At 40.1% G+C, this 22,858-nt stretch overlaps 2 protein-coding genes across 3 annotated transcripts in view; one reads left to right on the forward strand and one right to left on the reverse strand.

Moving 5' to 3' along the window:
- Positions 1–22,858, reverse strand: part of LOC143494164 (uncharacterized) — a 205,981-nt gene that overhangs the window by 153,726 nt on the left and 29,397 nt on the right. The gene's annotated exons all lie outside the window — the stretch shown is intronic.
- LOC143494170 (uncharacterized) lies at positions 14,346–21,416 on the forward strand. Of its 2 annotated transcripts, XM_076992260.1 has the most exons (3): positions 14,346–14,409; positions 15,540–16,913; positions 17,250–21,416. In XM_076992260.1, the coding sequence occupies exons 2-3, from the start codon at positions 15,635–15,637 to the stop codon at positions 17,744–17,746; spliced, it is 1,776 nt and encodes a 591-aa protein (XP_076848375.1). In that variant the 5' UTR covers positions 14,346–14,409; positions 15,540–15,634; the 3' UTR covers positions 17,747–21,416. The 2 variants fall into 2 exon arrangements, with proteins under 2 accessions (XP_076848375.1, XP_076848374.1); XM_076992259.1 differs by having other exon boundaries at positions 15,540–21,416.

A 22,858-nucleotide genomic window follows, 5' to 3' on the forward strand; every position in this document is an offset into this window, starting at 1 on the left:
ACATTAGGAAGGGATGAATGTGTTGTAATAGTACACATTAGGAAGGGATGAATGTGTTGTAATAGTACACATTAGGAAGGGATGAATGTGTTGGAATAGTACACATTAGGAAGAGATGAATGTGTTGTAATAGTACACATTAGGAAGGGATGAATGTGTTGTAATAGTACACATTAGGAAGGGATGAATGTGTTGTAACAGTACACATTAGGAAGGGGTGAATGTGTTGTAATAGTACACATTAGGAAGGGATGAATGTGTTGTAATAGTACACATTAGGAAGGAGTGTGTACAACAAAGTTACTGCCGTTTGCTACAGTGTTGAACACTGTCAGAGCTAGCCACAAGCTCATGATAAATAGGTAGATAGATAGGCCTATTAAGTTCGCCTCAACCCGGTGTAGTTAACGGTGACATAAAAAAAAAAGTCAAAAGTCAAATTTATTTATATAGCGCTTTTCACAACACGTTGTCACAAAGCAGCTTTACAATCGTATGGGTCCACCCGTATCCAGGGTTGCCAACTCTCACGCATTGAGTGTGAGACACACGCATTTGACACACGCATTTTCCCACGCTCTCACGCCACACTTGCGATATCTCACGCGGAAAAAAAAAATCTAGTTTATTTACCTCTGATCCACATCTATGATTCAATGAGGTACTAGTTCGCTCTGGCGCCAACCACTGGCGATCGATAGATCGCGATATAACACTTAATTTGTGTCCATTTTAAGTTTGTCACCGCCCATCACATATAATCATTTGGTATTTTTTACAATACTCCCTGTTGCATCCAGGTACACTATGTCCTCCTTTGTTCACCTGTGGAAAATGTCAATGCTCTTCTTGGACCAGAGCATTACACCTTTTGGAAGAAGAGACACCTTTTGAAGAACTTCATGAGATGAGCCAGTTTTTTCATCTATCATTTTCTGCAGACTCAGAATTTCATTTTGATGTTTCCTCTCCTTATGTCAGAACCCCAGGAGGTGGAGCTTCATCTCTGCATCCAGACTCCAATACAGAACTCTTCGGTTTCTGCATATTTTGAAGATAAAGAGCTCTTGGGAGTATGGATACAAGCTGCTGACATATTTGTGTTTGATCTTCTGCTCTTACATGTCTCCATGTCGCCTCTGAAGAACATATAGGCTTCACTATGCACTACAACTTCTACTTCCACAGGGTAGTGTAAGGAATGCCACCTGATCTTCCCTAACCAGCATCACCTGCCTCTCATCACCACGCCCCCTTTCAGTCACACTTATACACCTTCCCCACCATGTTTTAGTCGCGAAGTATTGTCGACTCATGCGTACCGAGCGTTTCAACTGCCTGTTTGAACTCCCGTGTTCTGACCCATGCTCACTCCCCAGACCTCGTCTCCTGCCCAGCCCTTCTGTACCTCCGGCAGCCATTAAGTTGAAAAGGGTGACCTACGTGAATCGTGTAGATCCAATGAGTTTTTTGTTTGGGGGGTCGGGAGATTATATGTATATATTTTAATTATCATATTGACTTAATAAGCAAACAGAGCACTTCCGAAATCGGCAATTTCAATGACAGTGGCCAGAAGTTTCCACCCAGATCCATCATAGAGGCCAAATAGCGTTTCAATCGACGTTCTTCATTCATGTTATTCATTTACTGCTAAGCGGGAGAGAAGCAGGACCTAGTGCTACACCGGGGACAAGTCAGAAGAGCGAACATTTACCACATCGTACATTTACCACTACATTTACCACATCGTACATTTACCACTACATTTACCACATACCACATTTACCACATCGTACATTTACCAATATTTGGCATCACCTGTCGCTGTACCCCCATACACCAGCAGCCCCCCCCCCGTCGCCGTATCCCCATGACGTCACATGTCAACCCCCCATCGCCGTATCCCCATGACGTCACACGTCCCGCCCCCGGTCTTCTCAGCTTTTTAACCCCTGACCCATTTTCATGCCTGCTCCTGGATTCTGCTCTCCCGTTATGACCCTGGACCGTCCCGACCACCCCAAGAGAACATTAATGCTAGTGATTTACCTGTCGTTCTCTGTACACGTGATTTATGTAAATAAAAGCGGTATGCTTCCGCAGTTGGATCCCTCTCCATCTGGTCAATACGTTACACATAGTCATTAAATGATCAATACCCTGAGCATTTAAAAAGAGGAATATTCTGATTAAACCCAATTACCTTAACCCTGTGGCCTAGTAATGCAAAACTGCAGTATGGATGTACTGACCGAATGCCTTCTGCAATAACATTTGTGCACTGCAGTCCCATAAGGTGTATTTTTTTTCTTTCTTCTAAGATTTTTCCATGCTGAATGTGGAATGAAAAAGAATGAAGGTGGTGAAGGAAGAGACTGGATGAAGAATTCCAGATTACTGTCATCACTGACATCTTCCTCTTCTTGAACATCCTCCTCCTCCTTCACATCTTCCTCCTGCACATCCTCCTCCTCCTCCTTCTCCTGCACATCTTCCTCCTCCTGCACATCTTCCTCCTCCTGCACATCTTCCTCCTCCTCCTTCATATCTTCCTCCTCCTCCTTCATATTCTTCCTCCTCCTCCTGCACATCTTCCACCTCCTGCTGCACATCAAGTAAAACATTAACTTGTCAAATCACTGATTGTTTCAATTCATGTATGTCTACAGAGTACATAAGCATAATTACTTAATTAAAATCTTTATAGCGAGACAGACATGCCGAATTGTTCAGCAACTAAACTTTTTTAGAAGTCTAATATTTACACCATTAGAAATTTTAATACTTAAATGTATTCAACTGTAAATATTTAAAAGGCATAACTCACATTTCCTTCCTTTTTGGATCCATAATACTTGTTTTGAAGTGTTCTCAATGTTTTGGACACTGTCACTGTATGCTTATTAAATTAAAATGGAGCAAACTAATTTTGACAAGACAACATGATGCTTCGAATCAATGCAAGAATGGTTTAACCTTTGGTGACCCTGAATAGCTTACACTTGGACCAATCCAAACATTAATGTAACATACTGCAATTAGAGATGAATGTTATTTGTCTTTAGTCCATTAGTAACTGAATGTAATGCATCAAATGTACGGAAATTCTACAAAGGAAATAAATAGTGTTGCACGGTATACCGATACTAGAGTAGTATCGCGATACTTCTTGATTAAAAATGGTACAATACCCTATTTGCTTAGTATCGGTGCTATAGGACTGGGTGTGTTTATTTTTTTTAAGAGCAGTATTTCCAAAGAGTTCCACACGGGGGCAGTGTCATTGCAGTCATGGCAACCCTGTGGACACATCAAAACCGGTCTGCAAACGGTGTTTTAAAGCTGTACCAACCAAAGGAGCCAACACCTCCAACTTAGCAAAGCATCTCTCTGACAGACACGCGGATTTATTTAAAGAATTCAAAGAACGTCAGGTCAGTGATTATGATATAACAATTACATCAAGTCAGAGGAGTTTGAGTGTTTTTCTGTCAGTCTTTTTCATTATGTGGTTTAGGGCAGTGATGACTGAGTTAACTGGTATTGGACTTTTTTATATAACTACCAATGTGGCTAACTGCTAACGTTATGTTTACCCAAACTTCCATGCTGCTAAATATCAAGCGTTCACAAGTAGATCAGCACCAGTTAAACCATCATTTTAATTGTACTGGTGATTCCAATGCCGGTGTTACACCAGATTCTGTGACCATCGAGTTTTGTGACCACAGGGGGCGCTATTTCATAGTTTCTTTTCACACACACGTGCGCTTTACGAACGCTACATAAACTACACTGATGCGCTTTCTTTTCTCGTTTTGTTGGTGTCCGCGAGCCAAAAGATGACAGATGTTTGTATTTACATTTTATCGTCTCTTAATTATATAAAAGGTACTTAAACAAAAATGTTTCATTACATAATTTTACACGAAAAGAGCCAGCTTCATCGTAAGCAAGCTCTGTAAGATGCTGTCATTATAAATGCTAATTCTGCCCCTTTGGATAAAATGTTTAAATATAGATTAATAAAATGTTAGGGTTATTTTTTTCATTGTTTTCTGCTATTGTGGAGTCACGGTGTACTATTTATTCAGTGGGTCACATATTCTGATGGCCAGTGGAGGAGCTAGACTTTTTTTCAAGGGGTGGCCAAAGGGTGACCAAGGCTTTATCAGAGGGGTCCATATACAAATGGTGAACGAAAGGAAATGCATATTCAGGTTTGCCAAGATCGCTTGGGAAGAGATTTGAGTGTAAATTGTTGGCGAGTGTAAATTGTTTATTTGTTTAATTGTTTAATTAAGTATTATGTCACGATCGACCAATCGCCAGTGGTTAAAATGACCATTTCCAGTGGGGTGGCACTAGGGGTGGCACAGGCTCTGTTGGGGGGGCGGCATTGCCCCCCCCCCCCCCCCAGCCCCCCCTTTGGCTCCACCACTGCTGATGGCTGCCATCAGAATTGGAGACCCCAGGCTCACCTGTCCATCCCATTCATGATTTCTTTTGTTGGCTACAATGGTGAGGGGATGGTCAGTCTTATTTAAGTACATTTATGTAATTAAGAGACGATAAAATGTAAGTACAAACGTCTGTCACAGAATCTGGTGTAACACCAGCATGAACATTTCTATTTCTAATAAAGGCAACTGCCATAGACGTGTATTGAGTGTTCTTAAATGGATTAGTAAATGAGATTTGGTTGCAAATATAAAGTTAATGATCAAAGAAATTCCATACACTCAAGGACACATAGGCAGAGGTGGGTAGGAACGCGTTACATTTACTCTGTTACATTTACTCAAGTAGCTTTTTGGACAAAAACGTACTTGTGAGAGTAGTTGTAATATGAAAGACTTCTACTTTTACTTGAGTAAATATGTGGTGAGAAAAACGCGATTTTTACTCCGTTACAATCGGATTTGTGCCACGCGCTACCATTACTTTAGTTTTGTAAATAATTTGTCTTTTCAGTGAGAAGACTGACCAACGTCTTGTCATCTGAGTATGTCTGACCAATGAAATGAAGCCGGTCAGTCACGTGATCACATACGCAAACTTTCTCCACCGGTAGCAAGAAAGTATGGTGACAGAAAAACCTACCGAGCATCCCTGGCCTCATACAGCCAATGTTTACATTACAAATGTGTAAAAATTAGTTATATAATGGTTCAGTGTTGTATAAAGTATTAGAGACCCATACTTGAGTAAAAGTACAAGTACTCTCAAAAAATTGACTTGAGTAGAAGTTTGTGTTCTTTAAAAACTTTACTTAAGTAGAAGTAGAGAAGTATTCAGCATTTTTTGTACTTAAGTATTGCAAGTAGTTTATTAAAAAAATTATTACTCAAGTACTGAAAGTAAAAAGTACAAGTATTATGTTTTGAATTAAAGAAAGCCATCAAAGTTTGATTATCAATTGTTTTTATATATCACTTACAAATCAAAGCTGTCAAAGACCACAAATACAAGTGTTCTGTATGTAAAAACAAGTAGCAACTTAAAAAACTGGGCTTAACACTTCATACACAAAAAACAGATAACCTATGTCCTGCTATGTCGTAGGTTTGACGCAGAAGTACAAGTTCGCCTTAATTTAGCTGAGAAGACAAGGTGTATTTTGGACGTAAAATACACCCGTCGGATTCTAAGGGTGAGCCTACTGCCCTGCGTTTACATTCAATAAATGCCCTTACCCTATAAAAACACTACACTATAAAAATGTTATAAAACTATACACTACACCAGACCTGGGCAAACCGCGGGCCACATCCGGCCCGTTGTGCGTCCCTGTCCGGCCCGCGAGAGGCCAATCATAAATGAAACAAATATCTATGTCGTGCGTGCAATACAACTGTGACGTTTTTATTTTGAAAGCGCTACGTTTGTGTTAATTCCGTGTGGACATACCTGCGTGTGTGTGTGAGCTGTGCGAGAAACACTGTAGGTGATCAGCGACAAGTTAAGGCTTTCGGGAGTGAATGTTGCACCTCGCGCGCACCTCCGCAAACAGCGGAAAATTTACGTGACGAATTTTAATTGTGCATTGTGTTCCAGGTTTGCTGGAATTTAGGCTAAAGTACTTGAAAATGCTTGAAATTGTAACTGTAGTTCGATTCACAACAAATAGCTAACTGAACAGTGGGGTATTCCAGAAAGCGGGTAAGTAAACTCAGAGTTAACGAAAGCTCAGGTTTTCCAGAAACTGAGCTTAGAGAGAACCTGGGTCAGCTGGGAAATATTGAAATGGACCTTGAAAGTGCCGTAGAAGTGCTTTAAAGCTAGGTTTAAGCCAGGTTTATACTTGACGCGGCGCGAGGGTCCGCGCGGCGAAAATTATGTAATCGCGGTGGCGGAGGGTCTCACGCGCTGTTGATTCACAAGGTCGTGCACCTCTCGAATTTTGTAACTTCGCGCGCGCGCCGCGCTTCAGCGCAATGAACAAAGTCATGTTTACATGGTTCATACACCTTTATAAGGTGGAATTAAAGCATTTGTACGTCACTTTTAAGGTCCATTTCAATATTTCCCTGCACGTTAAACTTAATTAAGTTAAATATTTATACATATATTCGAAATGATCCGAAATAATTCGCTTTTTTATCACATTATTTAATGGTTGTTTATTTGGCTCGTATTTGTTAATGTAATACAAGAAAACTGTTCATTCAGATGGTTATTTGTTGTAAAAACGAAGTAGTTACAATTTCAAACATTTTCAAGTATTTAGCCTAAATTCCAGCACTTTTCAACTCTGAAACAAAAAGCAACATTAAAATTGGTCAGGTAAATGTCCTTCCCCTGTTTTTGAGGGGTGTTTCTTTATACCAACACACATCGTTTCGGAGAACACTGCACAGAATGCAGCAAATATAAACGCCTCCGCTGTTCGCGGAAGTTTGCGTGAGGTGGGCGGAGCCACTGTGATGACGTCATTATTGTTTGTGTGGCCCTCTGACACAATTCAGGTTTCTCATGTGGCCCCTTGTAAAAATTAATTGCCCACCCCTGCACTACACTATAAAAATGACTGATTAGTCAGCATGAAAAGAGACACGGTTTACTGTTGCAAAAAACACAACTCAGCGTGACATCGCCTTTATGATTGCCAGCTAATGTTAAGTGAATACTGCAGCAGTCATGAACATAATTAGGTTAGTTAGCTAGGATATCTAACCTAACTAGCGCTTACTGACAGCTAAAGCTGGTGTGTCTTCTGTGCATTATAATTATAACTTACATTGATGTGTTTCTTCAAGTTTGAAGGTGATTTTTTGAAGGCCAATATTTCACCCTCTTTAGGGAGGCAGGGATGGCATTTCATCCTATAGGAATTTACTTTCACTCCAGCAAACACAAACACTGTCTCTAGGTAGGGCCAGGGTGGTCTCCTTCCTCACCCTCACCGCCACGATCACTCGATGTTGAAAGTGCGGAAGGTGCCAATATATGTACATTAAAACGCCAATAAGCTTATTATGCAGCACTTATGCTGCACTTCTGCTGTTACCAAATACGGTACCATCTCTTTTAATGAGATAAAATCGTGTGATCCACAGCCCCCTAGTAATCACTAGTGTGTGTGTGTGTGTGTGTGTTCTGACTGCACAGATGGGTTAAAAGCGGAGGACAAATTTCGATTGGGGTGTAAAAATCACAATTGACAAAATATGGCACATTTCATTTCATTTCATTTTTTTCATTTCATTTCATAAAAAGCGAATTATTTGGAATAATTTAGAGTATATGTGTATTTGTATAAATATCTAAATTAAGCTGAAGGTGCTGGAAAATACTGAAAAAGGACCTTCAAAGTTCCGTACAAGTGTGTGAATTCCACCTTGCAACTTCGCACACACAAAAATCGAGAGGTGCACGACCTCGCGACACGACCGGAGCCACCAGGATTGCGTCATTTTTGCCACGCGGACCCTTTAGCAGTCAGGACGTGTCAAGTGAACCTAGATTACGAAGCTCAAGTGTTCAGTGAAGGCAGCAACAGAGTAAACGAGACGCGACCGGAGCATACGCAGTTTTCTCATAAGACAGCCTGATCGCTTGACCCGGTGACAGCGCCAGCTAACATGTTTAAAATTGTAACGAGTAACTATGCAGCACGTAAAAAATTTATCGGAGTAAAAGTATTAAACTGATGGAAAATATGTAGTGAAGTAAAAGTGGAAGTAGGAGAAAAAATAATACTCCAGTAAAGTACAGATACAGCATTTTAGTACTTAAGTACAGTAGTGAAGTAGTTCTACTTCGTTACTATACAACTCTGTAATGGTTATATAATATATTAACATGCCATAAAGCTCAGCTGCTGTAACAGACTTATTAAAGTTTTGTTCAGATATGTTTAATAACTGCAACATATTATAACCTAATTTATTTATTTTTATTTATTAAGTTAAAACTGTTTTCCTGCAGTAATGTTGTTCTCAACAGATAGCAAACACTGAATATCACATTGTTAATGTTTTCTGTATATTAATAAAAAAAATAAAATACATGTTATCTATTATTCCATTACTTTTCCTGATGTTCTAGTTTTTTTGCCGTTGTATCGTTTCAGTATCGATATCGAGATATTTAGGCAGGTATTGTATCGAAAGTCATCATTTTTGTATTGTGTACAATACTAGTACTAGTACATGTACATATATAATATATTTATAAACATATTAAGAGCTACTTATCATACTTATTTCAATACTTATCAATACTTATTTCCCTCAATGAAATGCAAATTATTTTTAATTTCTCGTTTCATGTAATTTTCTCAGTTTTTCTTTTGATAATCTATGTGTCACTGTTAAAATAAAGCTGGCATAAAATTATGAGATGTTTCATTTATTGTTTTATATTAAAACTTTTAAAATCAGTGGGGGATCAAATACTTATTTCCTCCACTGTATGTGGTACCAAAACCACAGCTTCCACACAAGAGTAGAATTATGTGCTAGCAGCTGACTTAAAACATTAATGTGATAAAAAAAAGCTAATTATTTCTAATCATTTCGAGTACATGTATAAATATTTAACTTAATTAAGTTTTTTAACGTGCTGGGAAATATAGAAATGGACCTTGAAAGTGACGTACAAATGCTTGAATTCCACCTTGTAAAAGGTGTATGAGCCCAGCAAACATGACTTTGTTCATTGCGCTGAGGCGCGGCGCGCGCGAAGTTACAAAACTCGAGAGGTGCACGACCTCGCGAATCGACAGCGCGCGAGACCCTCACGCATGGGCGAAGTCACCGCGATTACGTCATTTTCGCCGTGTGGACCCTCGCAAGTATAAAACCAGGCTTCAGTAAGTTAGTGTCGGCTGGATTTGCCGCTCTTGCGTCTTTGTTATGTGCGCAGCTAACGTCTAGACAATCGATTGTTGTCATTTGTGAATCGATTCTGAATCGTCCACGTTGCGCATCGAGATGCATCTAACAATCGAAAATTTCCCGCACCCCTATAATGTTACATACATTTGATTTAGTTTGGTTAATTTGGCGAGTGTAAATTGTTAGTGGAGGGGAGGTGTAAATAGACACAAATTAAGTATTATATCGCGATCAATTGCCAAGTATAAATGCCTCCGCCGAGCAGAGCCTTTAAGCGCAATTTCGATTGGAGGATCTATTTTTCATTATTAATTTTTTTTGCTGATGCTGGTCCAGCGTGTCGCGTGCCAGTAATTATGCCTCGGCGTGCCCCCTGATATACATAGATATATACGGGTGTACTTTTCTTAAGCACAATAACAACATTTGGAAGAAGCTTTGATGCCCCCTCAGGAACTCTTTTAGAAAATGTTTACTGTGTATTGTCTCCCCACCAAGGTATTGTCCTTGAGGTGGGACCAAGTCAGTGTTTTGCAAGTCTCAAGTAAGTCCAAGTCTTTATCCTCAAGTCCCGAGTCAAGTCTCAAGCAAAGACACTCAAGTCAAGTCTCGAGTCAAGACAGGCAATAGTCAAGTCAAGTCCCAAGTCTGAAACTTGGAATTTCAAGTCCTTTCGAGTCTTTTTTTTTTTTTTTTACCAATGTTGTAGGTATATTTTAAATGTAAATAATAGACATGTGTTCTTTTTTAAATCTGTATTCTCCTCAAATCTTGATAAAACATGTGCAACTGAAAACACGAAGTATAAAAAAATTAAAATTACACCTCTTTATTGCACAGTTTAATTTGTTAAACTTAGCTGCAAAAATATTCATACTTTAAACTACAATTTTCCAGAAATAAATATTCTGTGAAAAAGTCATAAGTAGAACTCCATGTTCAAATAAAAAGTGCTGATACTTTCACAGTACAATACAAAGAACCATAACAGCATTTTTCCCTCTCTTCTCTTATCTGGTTTCTTGGAGAACATGTGTGTCCATGTGTGAGTGACACAAGACAAACAAATATAAGAACTGAACAATTAACAGGAATCTGCAACTTTAGACATTTCAGTAAACTATTCTGCATTGCATTTGCTGGCCAAAAGTCTGTATGTCATCATTGTGCACGATGAATGATGTCCCCATAGCTGAAAACTCGCTCCACTTTTGTCAATATATTTTTTTCTCGACGTAGATGTCTTCAAATACACAATCCATGCTGAGATAGAACTGGATATTATGATGGTGACAGAGAGAGGCTCTCTTCCCCGAGTTCAGATACAGAACCCAGGGTTGCCAACCCTCACGCACTGAGCATGAGACACACGCATTTGACCGTCTTCACACGCTCTCACGCCAGACATCCGATTTCTCACGCCGGAAAAAATCTAGTTTATTTACCTCTGATCCACATCTATGATTCAATGAGTTACTAGTTCGCTCTGGCACCAACCACTGGCGATCGATCGATTGCGATATAATACTTAATTTGTGTCCATTTTACACCCCGCCCGGTAAAAATTTACATTCGCCAATCCCATTTGATTGGTTGTGCTGCAGCTCATGCGAGAAGCCTCTCGCTGCAGCCTGCAGGAAGGCGGAGTTGGACATCCAACCCCGCCCACATCCAACTCCACCCTCTTCCCAAGTCCGAAGCCACGCCCATGTTACGTTCGAAACTCGGACTGTTTTTGCTTCCAGTAAACAGAACTTCCAGATTTTAATTAGTTTAACAGATGCCAAGAAAAACACTCACATGTTATTGACCAAAATGTATGTTTTTCTTTATTATCCCACATGAATAATTTAAGTCTTAGTACAATCTTTTTAGATTTTTCTTGAATAGTTTAATTGTCAGTTCTGAATATGTACAGGACATACAAATGATTGAAATTACATTACTCTCTTACCCAAAGGTACAGCAATAAAATAAATATTAATGCAGCAGCAGTGGTTGTAAAGTTCCTTTACAACTTTACTAAAACAAGGCACAGGGAAAGGCACATGATAAGACACTGAGCCGTCGTCAGTGTCCCTGGGGTGCGTGGTGGCAACATCATAATGTGCTTAGCCATTAGTCAGAATAGTGTTCATCGTGCCACTCTTGGTCTCTACAACACTGCCATATCACTAGAGTTGCTCAGGTGTGTCGCCATTTGCGAAAGTGGGCTGGGCTGCTTGAGTACACTAAACACCAACATTACTATTACACACAGTGCTTAATTTGTAAATCAAACGATGCCGGTATAACTAGCTTTATATATATAACTAGCTTTATAGGGGAGACACGGAAAGGCATCGCTAAAAAGGAGAGCTCTTATTGTGATTTAGGAATGTGGATCTTGTGTTTAAAATGTCTTTTATAGAATTATTTGTTCAATTAATTGGTTCAACGCAGACAGATTTCTTCATAACTTATAATTAGTAGGCTTGAAAGTTACCGGATTGAGGCAGACAGTTCCCGGAACGCACCCTTCAAAATGAAAGAGTTCCCGGATCCTGATCCGGCTCAAATTAAGCCCTGATTACACCCCTTCTCCATTACCAAAATTACCAACATACCCCTTCTCTATCACCAACATTATCAGTAAACAGTAAACATTACCATTTTAATTGTGTACTTATAGTAGCAGAGTTGCCAACTCTCACGCATTGAGTGTGAGACACACGATTTTGACCGTCTTCACACGCTCTCACGCCACATATCCGATTTCTCACGCCGAAAAAAATCTAGTTTATTTACCTCAGATCCACATATATGATTCAATGAGTTACTAGTTTGCTCTGACGCCAACCACCGGCGATCGATCGATCGCGATATAATACTTAATTTGTGTCCATTTTACATCCCCCCGTCAACATTTTACGTTCGCCACCCAATAAATAAAAATAATGAATAACATACGTGGAACGATACACAAAGTAAACGAGGTATGTGTAAATTAAGCGCAACGAACACTCTCTTGAACACTTGTGAGTTATTATGCATATTTTCAAGTGCCACAGTTCTTCTCGAATGGAGAAGTAGTGGGTTGGCGCACGACAGTGCATTAGAGGGTGGAGTTGGATGTGGGCGGGGTTGGATGTCCAACTCCGCCTTCCTGCAGGCTGCAGCGAGACATACTTTGCTCATGCACGCACACACACACACACACACGTACAGAGTGTGGAAAAGCAGAGGACCGGTCTGCGTCAGAAGGCGGAAATGAAATTAATGGGGCGCACTTTATAAATATTAATATGCGTTTTAAAATTTAGATTTGGGGTAAAAAAAAATCAAGTCTTTGCAAGTAAACAGGTTCAAGTCCAATTCAAGTCCCAAGTTATTGGTGTAAAAGTCCAAGTCAAGTCTAAGTCTCTGAATATTTTTTCAAGTCAAGTCAAAAGTCTTAATATTAATGACTCGAGTCTGACTTGAGTCCAAGTCATGTGACTCGAGTCCCCACCTCTGAATTTACGCCCTTGAATTCTGATTATTTTCCCATTGTTAATCGGTTTCTCTTTTTGTAAGTATCCATTGCACGGTAGAAAATTATCTCTAAAGGAATCTAGTCTTGTAAATAGTCACCCTGCAAGATCCGTTGTCTTTTTCAAATCAGTATTCTTACCATTCATCTATGTTTCAGAGCAAACAAAATAAATGACGGCAATAACATGTATTACTTGAAGCTTGCATGTTAATGTTGTCACCCTGAGTGCATGTAGTCTTGGTGAAGGTCGTAGTGATCTGTGGGATGTTAATGTTGTGACCCTGAGTGCATGTAGTCTTGGTGAAGTTCGTAGTGATCTGTGGGATGTTAATGTTGTGACCCTGAGTGCATGTAGTCTTGGTGAAGGTCGTAGTGATCTGTGGGATCAGCATTTGAGTTTTCAACCCATCTGTCGTATTCTCCAGTTGTTTATACATTGTTATTTATCAGTGACAGACAATATGAGATCAAATATACATTTTACTAAAACGTTATGTTGGTGTATATAGGAAGATATGCTGTAGTGCAGGCATGTCCAAAGTTCGGACCGGGCGACAATATGCGGCCTGCCAGCACAGTATAAAATGCCCTTGTACAAAAAAGCTATTTTATATTTCACCAGAAGATGGAAGTAGATCTCGCCTATACTGTAGATCTTGAACACCATTTACCAGACCCTCCAGAAAGTCGCGATGTTGCAATTTGCAACTTCAACGCAACTTCAAGCAAACCCCGCGAATTCAGGGCGGTGTTGCAACTTCAGCCAATCAACGCAACTTTCTCGCAAATTTGACCGACAAACTCCCGCCTTACTTCCGTATATACGTTCAAGAGGAGCAGACTGAAAGCAGCATGAGCGACGAAAATAACGGCAAAAAGATCGGGAAAAGCAGTATCCCGGTACACTACATGAAAGCGGGGATAAACTGTCCAGATCCGACCCACAAATTGATTATCTATGGCCCCCTGGATGATATTTAATGACTATTAGAACCGGCCCGCAGGCCACAGCCGCCCGATGGTGTTTTGCACGCACAAACACTACATTCCCCGCGAAGTCACTGCAGCGCACGCAAGCAGCGAGGGTCTGAGATAAAGTTTATAAGTTTAAACTTTAAACTGAGATAAAGTTTAAAGTCAGAGATAAAGTTTATTTATCTCTGATCCATATCTATGAGTTACTAGTTCGCTCTGGCGCCAACCACTGGCGATCTATCTCGATATAATACTTAATTTGTGTCCATTTTACAGGCCGCCCGGTAACAACTTACGTTTGAAATCCTGGTGGGACTGATTTACAGCTTTTACAGATACGCTGTAAAAATGACATGGCATTTAATAAGAAATGGCACAGAGATCTACGTTGAGAAAGAGTTTGAATAAAGTAGATGTGTTAGATCTACACCACATATTCACGTTTTACTTTTAATGTCAATTTTAATAAATGTGAAGTGTGGAAATTAAATTTTTTTTTATTCTAATCATTTTCAGTCCAACAGAAATGTTGAAGAAGTTGTCTTAACAGTGAGACATTTGAGATCTTCTGAAGAGGTGAGTTATATTTTAAACCTGCGACTGATAAATTTCTCAGTATAATCCAGATAAATAAGCAACAGTTTAAAGCACACACAGCCTACAGGTAGCCTGTAGGCCCAATTGTACCTTTTGGATTTGGATACATAATGCAGCCTTTGTTGTTTTTGGGTCTTTGAACAGACTCCCAATCTCATTATACACACACAGGCTGGGTTATACATCCTTTAACACAGTATTAACACAGTATCTCCCAATCTCATTACACACACACAGGTTGGGTTATACATCCTTTTACACAGTATTATCACAGTATCTCCCAATCTCATTATACCCACATAGACAGAGTTATAGACCCTTGTGAACAGGACAGTAACTCTGCTATGGAGTTATAATGCTGCCAAAACATTGTAAACAAACAGAACATATTCTGCAAATATACTATTTGCAAGCAAACGTAACGTGATTTTCAAATGAAAACCATGACTTACAAATACAAAATTTGATAGTTGTAAATTCATATGTGACTTTCAAGCAAATGCACAGCAACTTTCTAATACATCACACTACACGTACAAATACGTACGTACAAAAAAATATCCTTTGTGGATCATATGACTTTTTGCACACTTTTAGCAGAAGTGCTTTCTAAAGAGGCCAACATAATTTTTACCTTCAATCTACCTGGAAACATGGCACAATCAGTAATCGTGTGCACAGGTGAATTTTCTGTGATATGTTGGTGCTGCCCATATATTAATTCTCTGATGCACAATAATTAAAAAGATCAAATCACATTGCTGGAACTCATAAGGAGCTTCAACAGACCAAAGCAGCTCTGCAGCACCATGAGAGAGAAAGGAAGGAAAAGAACAACTTTGAAAATAAAGTTGATGAACCCTACAAAATAAAAGTCCCTATAGACTGTCACATAGAGTGGCACTGAACCAGAGAGAGTTGCGTATCACAACATAGACAAATGTTTTCATTTTAGTGAAGTAATGAAGCCTAGCACTTTCTCCTGATGGTCTTTAAAATGAATGTCTTTAGAATTAATGTCTTTAGTGTTATGCAGAACCCAAACGGTTCTTTGTCATGACTGTTTCATCTTCATCTCACAATGAATTTACAATGTCTTTTTCCTCTAGGAATTAATGCTGTACACTTTCCTCAACACGTAAACTTTACCTACATAAACACATTTATCTGTGAGGAGTATGTCAGACTGCTGAAATCAGTAAACATGGAAAAGGAGAAAAGCTACAACTGCTTAAAGTGTGGAAAGAGTTTTACAAAACACAGTAATCTCCAGAAACACCAGCGCATTCACACAAGAGAGAAGCCATATCACTGCTCAGAGTGTGGGAAGAGTTTTACTACACAAAGAAATCTCAACGAACACCAGCGAATTCACACAGGAGAGAAGCCATATCACTGCTCAGAGTGTGGGAAGAGTTTTACTCAACAGAGTAATCTTCAACTGCACCAGCGCATTCACATAGGAGAGAAGCCATATCACTGCTCAGAGTGTGGGAAGAGTTTTACTACACAGGGAAGTCTTCAACTGCACCAGCGCATTCACACAGGAGAGAAGCCATATGACTGCTCAGTGTGTGGGAAGAGTTTTATTAAACACAGTCATCTCAATGAACACCAGCGCATTCACACAGGAGAGAAGCCATATCACTGCTCAGAGTGTGGGAAGAGTTTTACTAGACAGAATAGTCTTCAACGGCACCAGCGGATTCACACAGGAGTGAAGCCATATGACTGCTCAGTGTGTGGGAAGAGTTTTACTCAACAGAGTAATCTTCAACTGCACCAGCGCATTCACACAGGAGAGAAGCCATATCACTGCTCAGAGTGTGGGAAGAGTTTTACTACACAGGAAAATCTCAACGTACACCAGCACATTCACACAGGAGAGAAGCCATACCACTGCTCAGAGTGTGGGAAGAGTTTTACTAGACAGAGTAGTCTTCAACGGCACCAGCGCATTCACACAGGAGAGAAGCCATATGACTGCTCAGAGTGTGGGAAGAGTTTTACTACACAGAGAAGTCTTCAACTACACCAGCGCATTCACACAGGAGAGAAGCCATATCACTGCTCAGAGTGTGGGAAGAGTTTTACTAGACAGAAAAGTCTTCCACGGCACCAGCGCATTCACACAGGAGTGAAGCCATATCACTGCTCAGAGTGTGGGAAGAGTTTTACTACACAGAGAAGTGTTCAACTGCACCAGCGCATTCACACAGGAGAGAAGCCATATCACTGCCCAGAGTGTGGGAAGAGTTTTACTACACAAAGAAATCTCAACGAACACCAGCGAATTCACACAGGAGAGAAGCCATATCACTGCTCAGAGTGTGGGAAGAGTTTTACTACACAGGGAAGTCTTCAACTACACCAGCGCATTCACACAGGAGAGAAGCCATATCACTGCTCAGAGTGTGGGAAGAGTTTTACTACACAGGGAAGTCTTCAACTGCACCATCGCATTCACACAGGAGAGAAGCCATATCACTGCTTAGAGTGTGGGAAGAGTTTTACTACACAGAGTAATCTCAACGTACACCAACGCATTCACACAGGAGAGAAGTCATATTACTGCTCACAGTGTGGGAAGAGTTTTACTACACAGGGAAGTCTTCAACTACACCAGCGCATTCACACAGGAGAGAAGCCATATCACTGTTCAGTGTGTGGGAAGAGTTTTACTACACAGGGAAGTCTTCAACTACACCAGCGCATTCACACAGGAGAGAAGCCATATCACTGCTCAGAGTGTGGGAAGAGTTTTACTACACAGGGAAGTCTTCAACTGCACCAGCGCATTCACACAGGAGAGAAGCCACATCACTGCTCAGAGTGTGGGAAGAGTTTTACTAGACAGAGTAGTCTTCAACTGCACCAGCGCATTCACACAGGAGAGAAGCCATATAACTGCTCAGAGTGTGGGAAGAGTTTTACTACACAGGGAAGTCTTCAACTACACCAGCGCATTCACACAGGAGAGAAGCCACATCACTGCTCAGAGTGTGGGAAGAGTTTTACTAGACAGAGTAGTCTTCAACTGCACCAGCGCATTCACACGGGAGAGAAGCCATATCACTGCTCAGAGTGTGGGAAGAGTTTTATTAAACACAGTCATCTCAATGAACACCAGCGCATTCACACAGGAGAGAAGCCATATCACTGCTCAGAGTGTGGGAAGAGTTTTACTAGGCAGAGTAGTCTTCAACGGCACCAGCGCATTCACACAGGAGATCAAACAAAATACACACAGGAGAGTTTCAGAGCAAATAAAATAAATGACGGGAATAACATGTATTATTTGAAGCTTGCATGTTAATGTTGTGACCCTGAGTGCATGTAGTCTTGGTGAAGGTCGTAGTGATCTGTGGGATGTTAATGTTGTCACCCCGAGTACATGTAGTTTTGGTGAAGGTCGTAGTGATCTGTGGGATGTTAATGTTGTCACCCTGAGTACATGTAGTCTTGGTGAAGGTCGTAGTGATCTGTGGGATGTTAATGTTGTCACCCTGAGCACATGTAGTCTTGGTAAAGGTCGTAGTGATCTGTGGGATCAGCATTTGAGTTTTCAACCCGTCTGTCATTTTCTCCAGTTGTTTGTACATTGTTATTTATCAGTGACAGACAATATGAGATCAAATATACATTTGACTAAAACGTTATGTTGGTGTTTATGGGAAACTATGCTATACTGCTCAGTGTGGGGAAGTCCGATGCTTCTAGCTCCAGTTCTAGCTAACTGTACATTTTCTGTAGTGCACTAATACTGCACTGTATTAGTACAGAATGAAGCATGTTGGACAGACTACATGTGATCTGCAATAAACAGTAGTGAGAGACACTGAGCACAGACGTTTGAACGTTTCCTCATCAGTCTGAATGATTTTAGTTTCCTTATGTTTTCATTCTCCATGGCCAGCAGGCTAACTGGAGTATTCACATGCATCAGTGTCCCTGCTTGGTTAAGAATGATGTCAGTTTGTTAGTGTAAATGTGGATCGGCAAATAAGAGATAGTAGTTGGTAACTGGAACATGACAAACATTACTGGATAACAATACAGTGGTGAATATATACGAAAAGCCACATATACAAATATGCCCCGTACCCCCACAATTGTTTTGGTACCTCTGGGGATTCTAGGGGTGCCACCAGGGGCACATGAGCCGTAACAGGTCCTATTGAGCACTGTATTGATGTAGAGTCTTGTTAGCAGGTCGGTGCTGCATTGTACAGCCACAGACACTCGTCCGCTGGTCTTTGATGTACACTGTACCGCTACAGATTTGGAGCAGCGAACTGTAGGCTTGTACTGAACAGCCATATTAACGTCCTGCTGCTCTGTCCTTGTAGCAGGTCTCTTAGTAGTTGAGGCTGTGGTAACCTTCTTGGGAACTGGTGCCAGTGCTGAGACTTCCTCTCAGAGTGCTCTGGAAAATGAACTACCTCGGGAGCAGAGAATGCACCAAATTCAAAATCATCAACAGTGGATCCACTCTTGCCAAATCGTGCTCTAAGAAGTTCAAAAACCCATCGAGGGTGTTAATTTCCTCTCTCGGATGAGACAAGGACAAAAAAAAAATTGTCTGCTCTGGAGAATGAACCCCTTCAAATTATCCTTCTCATTGAACTCGTGGGAGGGACAAATCGAGGAGGGTAGCTCAAACGGTTCACCATCCTTAACCTGTTTAATCAAGTCCTCAGACAAGATACACATTGGAAGATAACCGTAATCCTCTTCCTGATAATGCCTCACCTCGTAAAGCTCCCTCACTGTCCTTTAATGGTGGATTATTCTGTGACGTGGTGGGTGTTGCTCAATCAAGAAGCAAACACAGTCTCTGAGGTGATTGGTTTTTTAACAAATGTGTTTTACTTTGAACATACAGGGTTGCACACAAATTGACAGTAGACACAAACAACACGAACACAATGAGGCATGATAACAGAACTAACAGGCTAACAGATATGACCAACTAATCATTAGACATAAAGACAAGACAACTAGTGATGTCAAGCTCGAAACGCGAAATTGAACTGAATCGATTCATTTGAATCACGGTGTTCCGAAACACTGTTTCGAAGTCCGTATTAAAAGGGGAAAGTCACGTGACTGTTCCAAAAACAGGTTTTGTTACGTCACGCAGTTTCGAAGCGTTTCCCGCATTTTAGTCCGCACTTAAGTTCAAGCAGCTGGTCTGAGATCAGAATGTTTACTAATTACTTGTAATCAGTTGTGATTACAACAGATTACTTGTAATGTTTAATAAATAAAAGATTACACAAGCATTTCCCTACCTTGCAATGTAAAATTAATAATGTCTTAATGAAAAATACATCTTAAAGACATAATTAAAACAACCCTGTTTTCATGACTAAAATTTATTTAGGAACATAATATACTAGGGGTGGGAATCGTTTACTATCTCACGATTCGATTCCGATTTTGAGGGCCACAATTCAATTCAAAATCGATTTTCGATTCAAAACGATTTTCGATTAAAAAAACGATTTGATTTATAAAAATTTCTGCTTAAGTCTATAAAATCTGCATGATCTACTACAGTCTGCTTTGCAAGACAGAATGACAAATACAGAAAATAAAGTGTCTTTCACATTTAATTAACAAAAATAATGTGCTTTGGTAAAATAAAATGCTTTTTGTTGTTACCAAAATTCTTGAGCTTCATTTTACAAGCTGTCAGGGCTGGCTCGGATGCTGTTCCCCCAGCCGTGGCTAGGGGCACCAGAGTCAGTCCCAGACTATACTGGCGTAACCGTACGTTCTCAGCCAGTCTCTGATTTCTCTGTGATTGCTTCTCGTTTGAAGGTGTCTCGCCACCTCTCTGTTATGCTTTTTCTTTACTTATCCGAGTATCTATCTCCTGCGTCGCTTCCTGACTTATCTCAAGTTTTCCCAATCCTGCATTTCTTCCTATCCGTTTTGCCTTTATTTTTGGGAAGGGTTTTATTTTGCTGTGGCGTTTTTTGCCAATTACTTCTTCTGGTGTCCTTGGTTTCGTTTTCGCATTGCATTTATCCGCGCTGTTTTTTAGTTACTGTTGTTGTTTTGTTTCTTTCTCCCATCTCACTACGGTTAACTGTTATTTTTCCCGTGTTGTATTTTGCACATTGTTTTTTGTTTCTATTTGCTCCATGCCCTCATGGTTTTGGTTTCTATTCTCTAAGTCTCCCGTGTTGTTTTGTTTGTTCGTTCTGGGTCGCTGTGCGCGTTTCCCTCTCGCTAATACATGTGACGAGTGTCAAATGTATTGCTTTTGCGAGCCAGCACTTGGGTCCACCCTTCTCTATATTATTTCACGCTGTGCGTATGTTCCCGTGCTCACCGCGTTACACACGCCTTGCACAAGTGCTACATACATTGTGTCCAGTTCGGTCTTCCCTGGCATTCGTAAATACCAAAATGAACCCATATTTTTGCCTTAAATGTAGAGAAAACAGAAATAGATTAGATTAAATTTAACTTTTTTAATCCCAGAGGGAAAGTCGGTTATATAAATATAGAAAGATTAACTGAATCTGACGTCCAAAACACAACAGACTGCACCACAAACGATCACCATAATTTTTACTTTCACAATAAGTTTCACTATAATATTCACCATCATCTTACAATAACCCAGATGATTAAATACCAGAACTAAATGAGACACAGCTGAAGGGGAAGTAACACTGGGCATGACTGAACAGACTAAAAAGTGATACATGATTGACAGGGAGGCGGGGCTAAACATGACACCCTCCTTAAAATCTCAGCATCACCTCTATTCCGTGACCTACAGAAAGCATGGACTACACTTGCTTGCAAAGTGAACATACAAGTTACTGTGTGTTTTGGATTCCTGTAAAAATATTAGGCCTGAAATTTCAATGTGTTTCAATAATTTAACTAGTTTTGAATATGTGACGAAAGCTGATGTGAAATGTGCATAAATGTTTTAACTGGGACTCCATGGAAACCATGGTGGTGTTTTCGACTCTTCTGAAAGTCTGTAAATGCTCTATTGACAGATTAAAAGCAATACTACACAAACAGACCTTTTAGTGTTTTGTTTTTTCTTTAGTTTGTTACACTTGCATCACACTTGAATGTCTTGAACATATAACAATCGAAACATTACTTGGTAGCAACTGAAAATAAATACCACTTTGCATTTATACAGTATGAATTACACTGTATTGTGAATGCATTATGATACTTCCCCTGGCTATATCTCCAATAGCCTACATTGACTTTACATCACATCTATTTAAAGAAACTGGTCAAATGTTGGATGAGTACAGATCATCACACCAGGACCAGGTACTTTATTACTTTTCTGAGTGAGAATAATGCTGCAAACCTGATGGAAAATATGCTGAGATAACCAAACAGATCTGACACACTCACACTTCCTCCACAAATATCAGTCAGTTGGGGAAAGAGGAACAGGGACGTCCACTCTCTTCCAGGGTCTTGCTGGGTGTCCCATATGAAGACAGAATGTGATGGGAGATCACAGAGATGAAAGAAAACAAAACTGAGTCTCAGACATGAAGAATTTAAGGCATTTTCCCCACTGTTTCCAAATGTTTATCTGAAGTGACAAACCCAGATGTGTATCATCACTATGTTGCTGAAACAGTGTGTTTACATCAGAGTCAGTGAAAGCTTACTGCAATTTGGATGCTTATAATTACTTTCTCAGTGGAAAAGTTGGGAATATTTGTTCCTATAGTGCAGAGGGCATCAGAATTGTATATGGTGAAGTTGGAGAAACCTGCCAAACATGTCACTATTTCTAAAACACACTGTTTATTAAGGAGTGGGGGGTTGTTTTGTTAAACTCTATATTTAATCATATATTTTCTATGGTTTAAATATCGCTCTGCTTTGCTCTTTCTTGACCATGATGCACTTAGGCTTCAAGTTCAAGTCAAAGTCAAATTTATTTATATAGAGCTTTTCACAACACACGTTGTCACAAAGCAGATTTACAATCGTTTGGGTCCAGATCCCTAATGAGCAAGCCAAAGGCGACAATGGCGAGGAAAAACTCCCTATGATGGTGGGGATTAGGAAGAAACCTCGGGTGGACCAAGACTCAAAAGGGAACCCATCCTCCATTGGGCGGCCCGTTAGCACAAGTTCATGGTCGCAGGGTGGTTCCACAGTTCAGCTTTTGAATAAAGTTTGGCTTTATTCAGCTTTTTTTACTTATTTATTTTTTAATTAAACGTTAGAGAACATTAACCGTTAGTGCGCAGTGCGCATATCGAACTGTCAGACAGGCACTGTGCAAAATGTCAAAAATATTTTAAATAAAATATGCCTGCCTGAAAATATAAAAAAATTGCCACACAACAGCAAAAAAATACAAGGAAAGGTTCAAGTAACCAAGGGGCTATTCCACAAAGCGAGCTAACTCAGT

Source organism: Brachyhypopomus gauderio, unplaced genomic scaffold (genome assembly GCF_052324685.1).
Source record: "Brachyhypopomus gauderio isolate BG-103 unplaced genomic scaffold, BGAUD_0.2 sc91, whole genome shotgun sequence".
NCBI classification, from domain to species: domain Eukaryota; kingdom Metazoa; phylum Chordata; class Actinopteri; order Gymnotiformes; family Hypopomidae; genus Brachyhypopomus; species Brachyhypopomus gauderio.